The sequence below is a fragment of the Cucurbita moschata genome, unplaced genomic scaffold, assembly GCF_002738365.1.
Source record: "Cucurbita moschata cultivar Rifu unplaced genomic scaffold, Cmos_1.0 Cmo_Scf00007, whole genome shotgun sequence".
Taxonomy (NCBI): Eukaryota; Viridiplantae; Streptophyta; class Magnoliopsida; order Cucurbitales; family Cucurbitaceae; genus Cucurbita; species Cucurbita moschata.
In genome coordinates this window covers 4,029,729-4,042,079 of record NW_019268523.1, presented here as the reverse complement: position 1 = coordinate 4,042,079, position 12,351 = coordinate 4,029,729, and the positions used below count along the sequence as shown (strand labels likewise).

The 12,351-nt window shown below is 33.6% G+C and overlaps 1 protein-coding gene across 1 annotated transcript; it reads left to right on the top strand.

Moving 5' to 3' along the window:
• Positions 1-4,621: 4,621 nt before the first annotated feature.
• Positions 4,622-10,997, top strand: LOC111444722 (calcium-transporting ATPase 4, plasma membrane-type-like). Its single transcript, XM_023082734.1, has 7 exons — positions 4,622-4,966; positions 7,424-7,478; positions 7,585-9,527; positions 9,621-9,779; positions 9,856-10,027; positions 10,093-10,391; positions 10,472-10,997. The coding sequence occupies exons 1-7, from the start codon at positions 4,781-4,783 to the stop codon at positions 10,778-10,780; spliced, it is 3,123 nt and encodes a 1,040-aa protein (XP_022938502.1). The 5' UTR covers positions 4,622-4,780; the 3' UTR covers positions 10,781-10,997.
• Positions 10,998-12,351: the final 1,354 nt, after the last annotated feature.

The following is a 12,351-nucleotide window of genomic DNA, read 5'->3' as shown; positions in this document are numbered from 1 at the left end:
AGATTGGGTTAAAAAAAAACAAAAAAAAAAATCACCCATCAAAAGTTTACCATTCAACTCAACCATTGTTGTGAGTTTTTTTTATTATTATTTTAATGGTTTAAATAACTCTACCTATCCACCATATATGTTACATTAATAACTAAAATCTTATAAATCTCAGAACGTTAATTACAAAGGTCAAACCTTCTTAGTTTTCATAATAATCTTAAAAGTCGGGTTGGATGGGAGAGTTGACCCGACGAAAAATGTCAACTTGTTTCTTAATTTTCATAATAATCTTAAAAGTCAGGTTAGGTTGGAGAGTTGACTTGACAAAAAATGTCAACCTCCTTTTTAGTTTTCAAATAATCTTAAAAGTCGGGTTGGATTGGGGAGTTGACTCGACAAAAAATTGTCAACCTGCTTCTTAGTTTTCATAATAATCTTAAAAGTCGGGTTGGGTTGGGGAGTTGACCCAACAAAAAAATGTCAATCTGCTTCTTAGCTTTTATAATAATCTTAAAAGTCCGGTTGGGTTTGGGAGTTGACATGACAAAAAAATTTCAACCTGCTTCTTAGTTTTCATCGTTATCTTAAAAGTTCGGTTGGGTTGGGGAGTTGACCCGACAAAAAATGTCAACCTGCTTCTTAATTTTCATTATTATCTTACAAGTTCGGATGGGTTAGGGAGTTGACCCGACAAAAAATGTCAACCTGCTTCTTAGTTTTCATAATAATCTTAAAAGTCGAGTTGGGTTGGGAAGTTGATCCGACAAAAAAATGTCAACCTGCTTCTTGATTTTCATAATAATCTTAAAAGTCGGGTTGGGCTGGGGAGTTGACCCGACAAAAAAATGTCAACCTGCTTCTTAGTTTTCATAATAATCTTAAAAGTTGGGAAGTTGACCTGACAAAAAATGTCAACCTGCTTCTTAATTTTCATAATAATCTTAAAAGTCGAGTTAGGTTGGGGAGCTGACCTGATAGAAAAATGTCAACCTGGAAACTAACACGAATTCTTCAATTTTCAACTCAAATTGGAATAAAACCTAACTCGACTCGACATTTATAGATTTAGTTAGATGATCCTAGTTGGTTGAGTTCTCAAGTCATATGAACACTCTTATTGTTTACGTGCTAATATAGTACCGTTATGTACTTAACTGTAAGAGGAAAAAACTATTAATTCTCCTTGAATGTTGAGTTGGTGAGCTTCCGCTCTTTTAAACCCTATTTTAAATTTACACATATTTAAATTAAATAATAATCTATTCTTTTTGTAAAGACGTTTTTTATAGCAAACGGTTGTAGGGAGACGAGTCTTTGATCCATGGACCTTTGATCCCTTTCATTTTATTTAATGGTTTGCTCGAGTTGGATCGAAATTTTTTACACGTGAACGAGTATCGATCTCTTTGAACTCGTACTCCTTTTAATAGATATGTGGGTACTCATTGACGAGGAGGAAAGCACATGGAGGGCGAGCAGGAGCCCAAGAGACAACCACTGAGGCGACCACTCATTAATAGGCCCTTTTTTCTTGATCCTTTTGATCTTCTGAGTATCATTTCCTGCAGCTTGTGAGAAATGTGTATCAATTTCAGGTCCTCTTCTGGCCATGGAGCCATTGGATTGTATGCGAGCACGGTCGGACCGACGACCGACATGCAGAGTCGGGAATTAGCTTCCTCTTCATCTCATCGTGCAAGATCATCCTTTTACATTCTTCAATATGAACAAAAATCATAAGTACGTCGAAGTCTCGAGATCGAGCCTGTGAACGGAGTTCTCGATAGCAAGAAAACTCTTGTTGTTGTCTCTTAGTGCTAGCATTCTTCGTCCCGCAGCATCTCCCGACGTGTGCGAAAATGGGAGAGAGGTCATGAAGACTGGAGGAGTGTAAAGTGACAAAGAGAGTGGCATGGATTGACATGTAGCTTTGGCTTATGCACCGTAATTCTCTTGTCAATTTCTTTGGCTTGGAATCGAAAAAAAACGTTTACTTTCTATCTATTTGTATCGGTTTTTTGATTTTTATGTGGATTTATTATATCGGTTGGAATTTATAGGACTAAATGAATAGAAGCATTCGGAAACATTCTAACTGTCCGGGACATGGGTCAATCCCATTGCATGCATCAAGGATAAGCCCATTGTTCACCTAAGGGACGCTTTCGTCAAACTCTTAGATTGGTGACCAAATTACTTATCCTTACTGTTTCGCGTTGTATATAAGTTAAAAAAAAATTATTTAATATCAATATACGAACGCCAATTCTCTATCTACCCTTTATATTAACTTCAAATAATAATAATAATAATAATAAATAAATAAATAAATAAATATATATATATATATATATATAGAAGTAGAAGGATATTAATATTATTTTCGACAGGTATGATTTCATACTATAATAGATATATTTTAAATTTATTAAACAAATTTTCACGATATTATTAAAAAAATTTGAACTAAAGGGTATTATTGAAAAGCTTAACCCACCTAAGGGTATCATTGAAATATTTTAAAATAGATTAAATTTTTTTTTTAGACAAAATCTAAAATTCAGTATTTTATTTAAAAATTTACAATTTAAAATTAAAAGTAAACATTTTAAAATCATAAAACTTAAAAAATAAAAAACTCAAATATATTATTTTTTAAATTATTAATAATATTTAAAATAATTGAAGAGTTGGGAATTTAATACATTATTGAATTAATCTATGGCATAAAGATTGTACTTATGAATAGTGACCAATAATTGGGTTTCACTAGATAATGTGACATTAAGTTATGGTTGCAATGCAATGAGAAATAATGTAATGCATAGTGTGTGACATAAAAATTAATGCAAATAATGCTACAAAAATACCAAAGTAGTTGGTAATTGTTTGTTGAAGACTCGTCAACTCATAGGAAACATCATGGTAGACACAACACAATTTTTTTCTCGTTTAAAAAGCATGTTAAATTAATTAAAATACCCTTAAATTTTGTTCTGTGTCTAAAAAATACTCTCGATTTTTCAAAAATTTCAATAATATCCTTGAAATTTCGATAAAAGTTCAAAAATACCCTTGAACTTTCAAAAAAGTTTAAAAAGTACTCATACTTACCGTTAGTTTTAGATCAAAATTGTTAATATTTTGTTTAAAAACACAACTCAGCTATCCAACGTTTGCAGTGGGCACGATAATTGGTACACCAGAGGTGCGTCTTTCCCAGTCCTCTTTACTAGGGAAAGGTCCTCTCAATGCTCTAACGCCCACACCGGATATGGACCGAACTGTCTCACAACGTTCTGAAACCAGCTCACGTAACGCTTTAATAAAGGTTAGGGGTGTTAATTATATTTTTAAATTTTATAGATATTTTTTTAAATATTTTATTAATGGTAAGAATATTAAAAAAAAAAAATTGTAAGAGTATTAATAATTTTTTTTTAAAGCTCCAAAGGTTTTTAAAATACTATTAAAAGTTTAAAAATATTTTTGAAATAAAATACTCAACAAAATTTAAGAATATTTTTTATACCTAAAATACAAAGTTTACTTAGTAAATAAAAATGTAATATTATAATTTTAGTTTTAGAATTTAAACATTAAACCTATTTTATTCTTGATTTTAAAAAAAATTAATGATTTTAATTTTGGTTTTTTGTTTGTAATTATTTCTCTTTATATATTTTAAGATTAAAAAACCAAATAAATTCATCCATACTCAAAGATTATTATTAAAAAAATAGAATAATTTAATTTATAATCTTTCAATACAAATAGAATAATAAAATTTTAGATATTAAGAGACGTTAGCATTATTTGAAAAATGATGTGGGGACCACCAACACTAAAAAAATATATTTATGAAGTAAAAAATAAATTAATAATATATAAAATACAAAATCGAGACTTATAACCTATAAAATTTAAAGTTTACCAATTTATTTTAATGTAAATTTTAAAACTAATAAAAATATTTAAAAAATTAATAATTGCACACTTTATTCCCATGCCAAATCTAAAAGAGCACATAATATGCCAATTTGTTTTTAAAAAAATATGTAAAAATTTATCAGTGATAATTATTTAATTATTATTATTATTTTAAAAGAAATATTTAAATTTAAGTTAAATTCCAAATAAAAAAATAATATTAAAAATAATTATTTTAATGTAGACAATATCTATTAGTGGTGGTCTTTAATTGTTATAGATGGTATTAGAGGTAGACACCTGCCGGTGCCAGAAGAACGCTGGCTCCAAGTGAGGTGGATTGTTAGATCTTACATTGGTTGAGGAATGGAACGAAACATTTCTTTAGAAGGGTGTGAAAAACTCTTACCTATAGACTCATTTTAAAACCGTGATAGTGTGAGATTGGTGTAAACAACCACTATTATTATCTTAAAAGTTGATGGTTTGATCGGTAGGCCAAAAACAAATCCAATAAGTTGTAAAAAGACTGAAATACCCTTGAAACTGGTGGTCGTTGTCGGGTAAAAATGGAGTTATACAAAATTGGTTGAATTGATGATATAGTTGGGGATTGAATAAAATATAGTTATCCTAGGACGCGGTATAAATAGCAAGCGGGAATACGAAAACAATGCAAATCATTCTGTTCTATCCCCCGATGGCCTCGTCAGGTGTTCGTGCATCTCATTTTCTCTCTCTCTTTCCCGCCTTCTACGGAGCTGTTTGAATTCTTCTTCCTTGTCATCACCAAACTTTTCTTCTTCTTCCTCTTTGCGAACGGATTGGCTCAAGCTGCAGAGGGAAAAAATTGTTCACAATGAGTGAGACGATGGAGAATTACTTGAGAAAGAACTTCGAGCTCGAGCCGAAGAGTCCGTCCGAGGAGGCTCAAATGCGATGGCGATCCGCCGTCTCTATTGTCAAGAATCGCCGCCGGAGGTTTCGCATGGTTGCTGATCTCGATAAGCGAGCTCAGGCTGAGGAAAAGCGCAGGAAACTCCAGGTTTTCATTTGCATTTACGTTTAATCGTTTCCGATCTGATTGATTCCTATTTGCGCTAGCGTTTTATTTATTTATTTAATATATTTTATTTCGTGAGATCTTGCATTTTTGTAAGCTTTCTCTGCGGTATCAGTTCGAGATGGTTTCGTTAATCAGTTTACATAGTTGATTACAGAATGATACCTAAAAGATTGATATTAGTTTTCTTTTTTAATCCGCTTTTGTCATTGGATTTTGATATTGATTTAAAGCGTTACCGTAGACTAAGAAATTTATTTTGCTTTTATGTTTAGCTATATCTGTTGTGGTCTACGAATTAGAAGTCGTTGAAGGAAACGCTCAAGTTATTTTCTGCGGAGTTAAAAGGAAGGAATTATTTCTCCACGCGGGATAGGCAGCCAATTCTGAACGAATAATAAAAGTCAAATTGGAGAAAAGTGAAAGAGTCAGGTCAGCCTCATATTGGCTTGTAAATGAAGCCCGGTACCGCGGATTTCAAAATTCTTGTTCATAGTAACCAAATTATGAAGACTTGCGGAATAAAACATTACTCAAATTAGTACATAATGTTTAGGAAAAAAAGGGACGAAGCTTATTGGAAAAACTGTCTGCAGGGACCAGTACAGGAAGTCGTTCAGATTAAGAACCTTCTCCAGAGGCTTCCTGACTAAGCTTTAGTTCTTGCTCTATTTTCTGCTAGATTTCGTTAGCTCTTAGCTCTCTAGAAATGAGAACTCGAAAATGAAACATGAAAGCAGCTGTATATTTCATCCGGCTTTCTTTAGAAAGAAGATTTGAGTTTCTAAAAAAGCAATCATGTAGAATTTACCCACTAAAAATGGTATTAAAAATCAACACCGGATAATTTCTGTTTGGCAGACTTAGTTGTAGGGAGGAGATCAGGGTGAGTAGTTTCTCCATAATTTCTAGATAATTTAATTAATCTATCTATGAACGGGGAGAGAGAATGGGGGAACGCTCTAATGAGAATATATTAAATAATTTAATTAAAGACAAACTCTTATCTATTTTTTCTACCGTACCAGAGATATGGGATGAAAATTTGAACCTACGACCTCATGAATACCTTAGCCGCCAAGATATTGGCAAGTTCTAAGGTTTTTGAATAAGTGGTGTTCTAATTAATTATTGAGGAAGGGGTTATGATTAAATTTCTGTAGGTTCTGTTCTTTTCCTATTTAGTATAATAATCCATTGAAAATTTTATTATTAATACTTTTCAACTTTAAACTTTTCAATATAATGTAATTTAATTCGGTCAAGACAGAACATATCTTCATCATGAAGTTCATAAATTTTGGGAAGTTTCTTAGAAATTTCTCTGTTTCTTGTCATCTCTTTTATCAATAGGATCAAGACGAACTATCCTATCAACATCATTTTCACTCTTATTATGTCGTGCATATCTCTGTCCAACAATGTCTATGTCTAGCTTAAGTTTGCACCCACCCCCTACGTGGACACAATTTCTTCTTTAGTCTATTTGTTAATCAGTGTACGTAGTGCAAGTTATAAAGTCTTCCTCCTTTGCATCATCATCATCATTATTGTATAATGCGGTCATGATTACATTTCTTTTACACGGTCAACAGCCACTTATTTTTAAGTTCATTATACTAAAAGCTAGAAGCAGGTTTCATATTCATTTAGAAGCTTAAGACATAATCAGATTACTTATCCTTCTCCCATTATAGCTTCTAACAGATATTCATGCCCACTCGTGTCCAATGTGTCCGGGCTCATAAAAGAACTATTTCAGTAACAAAAAATGGAAACTAGATCAGGGAAGTCGCGAAGATAACTAGCTTGAGATGACCTTTTGATATAATTTCAGTCTCTCATAAAACTACGTACCCTTGCACAGGCTTTAGAGTTGCATCGATTGATGGCCTTGGAGAGTGATTAGGAGTATGGTACTGAGTTTTGAGTTAGTAGTATTCTTAAGTGAAATACCTAAGATACTTTTATGAATATTTAAAAGAATAGCAATCAAATGCTTAAGCATTTCATGCTTATGTAACCAAAAAGAAAAAACTTTTAATAGACTGTATTATTCTTTTTACTATTGCCATGTGAATCCCAGTCTTAAATAATCTCACTGTCTCTGTGCTCTGCCTCGAAGTATAAAGTTCATAATTTCATTATCTGAAAGTTTATGGATAGATGACCCACAAATCTCTAAATTGTTTTTTCTTTTGTAAATATATGTAGATTGCATGTTTATTTTAGCATAACTTATAGTTGGAGATTCATTTCTAGTCCTCCACATATCAATAGGATCATAATCATTGTCTATCGGTGTGAATATATGAAATATTTGAGAACAAAGAGCAGAAAGGCAACTGATTAAAACACTTTTTTATAGTCCAACCAATTGCCAAAAAATTTTAAGTTAAAACTTCTTGCTTTTCCTGCTTTTCCCTGTATGCTGTACAGGAAAAGATACGAGTAGCTCTATACGTACAAAAAGCAGCATTGCATTTCATTGATGGTATGTCTTCTAATTCCCTATTACTGTATCTTATATTCATTGCATGCTTATTCGAAGTTTCAAAATTATATATTTATACTTATATATTCTTATTGCTATGTAACAGCCGGGAAGCAAGGTGAATACAAGCTCTCCACAGAAGTAAGGGAAGCTGGTTTTGGAGTTGAACCTGATGTATTGGCATCCATGGTTCAAATCCACAATACCAAGAGTTTGTTACATTTCGGGGGCATTGGGGGATTGGCAAGAGAATTAAATGTTTCTCTGAAAGATGGAATTGCTACAAGTGAAGTAAGTTCAAGGCAGAGCACATACGGGATCAACCGTTACGTTGAGAAACCTTCAAGAGGGTTTTGGACGTTTGTGTGGGAAGCCCTGCATGATTTGACTCTCGTCATTCTCTTGGTTTCTGCCGTTGTTTCCATTGGCGTTGGAAATGCAACTGAAGGTTGGCCTAAAGGCATGTACGATGGACTTGGAATAATATTGAGTATCTTTCTCGTCGTGATAGTAACCGCAGTCAGTGACTATAATCAGTCCTTGCAATTTAAGGACTTGGAAAAACAGAAGAAAAATATTATTATTCAAGTTACTAGAGATGGATGCAGACAGAAGGTTTCTATTTATGATTTGGTGGTTGGAGATATTGTTCATTTATCTATTGGAGATCAAGTTCCTGCTGATGGCATTTTGGTGTCAGGCTACAGCTTATCAATAGACGAATCAAGCTTGTCAGGTGAAAGTGAACCTGTAAATGTAGATGATAATAGGCCTTTCCTTCTAGCAGGGACGAAAGTTCAGGACGGGTCTGGTAAGATGCTAGTAGCCTCTGTTGGTATGAGAACTGAATGGGGAAGATTGATGGTCACTTTGAGTGAAGGAGGAGATGACGAAACGCCACTTCAGGTAAAGCTTAACGGGGTTGCGACAATTATTGGAAAGGTCGGCTTGGTTTTTGCGGTCTTAACGTTTATAGTTCTGATCTCAAGATTTATTGTGCATAAAACATTACATAATGAGATTGGGCACTGGACATCCAAAGATGCATCGACGCTTCTGAATTACTTCGCCATTGCTGTAATTATAATTGTTGTTGCAGTTCCAGAAGGATTGCCTCTAGCCGTGACACTAAGTCTTGCCTTTGCCATGAAAAGGTTGATGAGGGATAAGGCACTTGTGAGGCATCTCTCCGCGTGTGAAACTATGGGTTCTGCAACCTGCATTTGCACCGATAAAACAGGTACATTAACAACGAACCATATGGTCGTCGACAAAATGTGGATTTGTGATGAAACGAGGACAATAAAAAATTCCAATGACGAAATTGCATTGAAATCCTCCGTAAATCAAACAGTATACAAGCTCCTTATACAATCTATTTTTCAAAATACCAGCTCCGAGGTAGTCAAAGGCAAAGATGGGAGGAACACCATTTTAGGTACTCCAACTGAGACTGCATTGCTAGAATTTGGCTTGCTTTTAGGTGGTGCTTTTGGATCATTGAATGATGATTATAAGGTAGTCAAAGTTGAGCCATTCAATTCAAATAGAAAGAAAATGTCTGTTCTTGTGGCTCTTCCCGGTGGTGGCTTTCGAGCATTCTGCAAAGGAGCATCAGAAATCATTTTATCCATGTGTGGCAAGGTTCTCAGTTCTAATGGAGAACCATTGCTTCTTTCAGACGAAAAACGAACAAACATCTCGAATATCATCAATAGCTTCGCCAACGACGCTCTCAGAACTCTATGCATCGCTTATAAGGATATAACAGAAGTTTCTTCAGCACCAGACAGAATCCCAGATGATGATTTTACTTTAATAGCTGTTGTTGGCATTAAAGATCCTGTACGTCCTGGTGTAAGGGAAGCAGTTCAGGCTTGTTTGGCTGCTGGAATTACCGTAAGAATGGTAACTGGGGATAACATCAATACCGCTAAAGCCATAGCCAAAGAGTGTGGTATCTTGACAGATGGTGGTTTAGCCATAGAAGGGCCAGAATTCCGCAACAAAAGCCAAGATGAAATGGAGAAGTTAATACCAAAACTCCAGGTTTTATATATATTACAAACAAGACCTGATAAAAACCAGACATGTTATCGCTTTGTGTTTGGTTCTTATTTGTTTGTTTTTTTGTATCTCTAGGTGATGGCTCGTTCATCTCCTCTTGACAAGCACACCTTGGTCGGGCAGCTAAGGAGAACGTTCAAAGAAGTGGTGGCTGTCACAGGCGATGGCACTAATGATGCCCCTGCCTTGCACGAGGCCGACATTGGATTGGCCATGGGTATTGCAGGAACAGAGGTTTGCTTTCAAATCATACACTTATAACCGATGATCCTAATAATTAACCCTTTTGTTTGCTGCAAAATGCATACAGGTTGCCAAAGAAAACGCCGACGTAGTCATAATGGATGATAATTTCACAACCATTGTGAATGTTGCAAGATGGGGACGTGCAGTTTACATCAACATTCAGAAATTCGTACAGTTCCAGCTTACAGTCAACGTAGTCGCTCTCATGCTCAATTTCATATCCGCATGCGTTTCAGGTCTGTTCATTCTCTATCTCAAATCGTGATAATGGACTGTTTTTGAGAGTGATGGACTATTTCAGGTTCTGCTCCTCTCACCGCTGTTCAAATGCTATGGGTGAACTTAATAATGGACACACTTGGAGCTCTGGCATTGGCCACTGAGCCTCCCAATGAAGGGCTGATGAAACGAAAACCAATTGGGAGAAACGTCAGTATCATCACTGGGATCATGTGGAGGAACATCATCGGTCAGAGTATCTATCAAATCACTGTCTTATTAATCTTGAAATTCGAAGGAAAGCGCTTGTTGGATCTCACCGGTCCTGATTCGAGTATCGTTCTCGACACATTCATTTTCAACACGTTCGTGTTTTGCCAGGTAACGAGTACTAAATTTGTAATTTAACAAACATTCTTCACTCGCACTGACCGTGCATTTCATCGTGCCAACCTCGACAGGTGTTTAACGAAATAAACAGCCGTGACATGGAGCGCATAAACGTTTTCGGAGGGATATTTGGTAGTTGGGTGTTCATGGGAGTGATGGCATCCACGGTGGGTTTCCAGATCATAATAGTTGAATTCCTTGGGACATTCGCAGAAACAGTGGGATTAAACTGGAAGTTATGGGCAGCCAGCATCGTAATCGGAGCTATGAGTCTGCCAATAGCAATGGTGCTGAAATGCATTCCTGTTTCAAACTGCAAGGCCACATGCGAGTTCCACGATGGTTATGAGCCGCTCCCCACCGGTCCAGAATTGGCCTGAAAAACTAATACAAATCTTCATCACCTATGCCATCTCCATTTCAGGTCAGTTCCCGATTATATGTGAAAATCTCTCCTTAATTGTGCTTTTTCTCTCTCTCTCTCTCTCTCTCTCTCTTTTTTTAATACTTCTTCATTTGCTTCTTCAAGTGTGTGCTCTTTGAAATGTCTCAATGTCGCTTGTTTTTAATATATATGATTAATAACCTGTTCATATTTGGGTCTGTGTCCCCCTCCCCCTAACTGACTTCACTTTACTCTTAATTTCTTAGTTTTCTTCACCACTTCAGTGATTTGGAATGCTATAATAATTTGGTTTTAATAACTCCTTTTTGGACTCCCTCCTGCTTGTAAATAAATTTAAACTTTCGTCACTAAATTATAAGTTTAGTCCCTTTAACTTTTCGGTATATCGGTTGGGTTTGTCAATTTTTAAGAATGTATAATAGTTTTTTAAAATTCAATTTTGTGTTTGATAAGTTATTAAATTTTCATTTTCATATTAAATAAATGTTAATCTATTCAACTTTTTTTGAAAATTTACGAAACTACAATTTAGGATTTTACTCTCATTTGTAAAGGTTAAAATTATTATATATTAGATACAATTCTTATTAGATTTAAAATAAAAAATTATTATGTATTAACTATTTCTAAAATCATAGGTGTATTAAAAATTCCAGCTCAATAAGTAATTCAATATATTTATTGATTCTAAATTATTTTTACTGAAAGAAAAAATTAAAATAAAATAAAACGCCTGAATTTATTGGTTTTCAAAATAGAAAATATATAGAATAGAAACGTAGACAAAATATTCCTCCCGAATGAAAATGGAGAGTGAATTTTTATCTTGGCGTCGTGTTGGTTTGAGGGTGGATAATTTTTTATCAACTAATTAAGATATATACAAAGTTCAAAATGAAATTTATTAATGAATCATCACCATGAACAAATTTTTAACGATAATATATATATATATATAATTTTTCTTTATAGGGTAGAATCTATTCTAATTTTTTAAAATAATTTAAGAGGTAAAAAAAATCTATTCCATTTAATAAATCTCTGGGTTTTAAAAACTATTAGAAAGAATTTTAACTTCTAATTTATACTTTAAAAAACCGTTTATAAATTCATAAATTTTCAATAGTATGTTATAAGTTTATAAATATTCAAATTTATGTCCTTCACCCTTTTTAAAATCTATTACACACCAAATGTAATTTTATTTCATATAGTTACTTTAATTTTTTTAAATAATTTATTAGACACAAAATTAAAAATTTAGAAATTAATTAGACACCATCAAAATTTCGACTAACCTATAAAACACATACTTATTAAATATTTTTTTAAGATTGAAGAACCTATTAGATGCATTAGGTATTAGATTTATTTTTAATTTTTAGAATTATGTTTACTTATTTAAATTAAGCTTCTGTCTAGACCAATTAAACAAAGTATAACAGAGGTGTACTGGTCAAACAATTGTTTCATCAGCATCATAATATTGTTAATAAAAAAAAAGGAGAAAATTCTAGAAAATCAAGTTTTTTTTTTTTTTTTTTT

Excerpts from the sequence above, each read along its gene's own strand:
- LOC111444722 (XM_023082734.1), top strand. The coding sequence starts at position 4,781 with ATGAGTGAGACGATGGAGAATTACTTGAGAAAGAACTTCGAGCTCGAG. Across the intron at positions 7,479-7,584 it reads AGCATTGCATTTCATTGATG|CCGGGAAGCAAGGTGAATAC; the intron begins GTATGTCTTCTA and ends GCTATGTAACAG. Across the intron at positions 9,528-9,620 it reads AGTTAATACCAAAACTCCAG|GTGATGGCTCGTTCATCTCC; the intron begins GTTTTATATATA and ends TTGTATCTCTAG.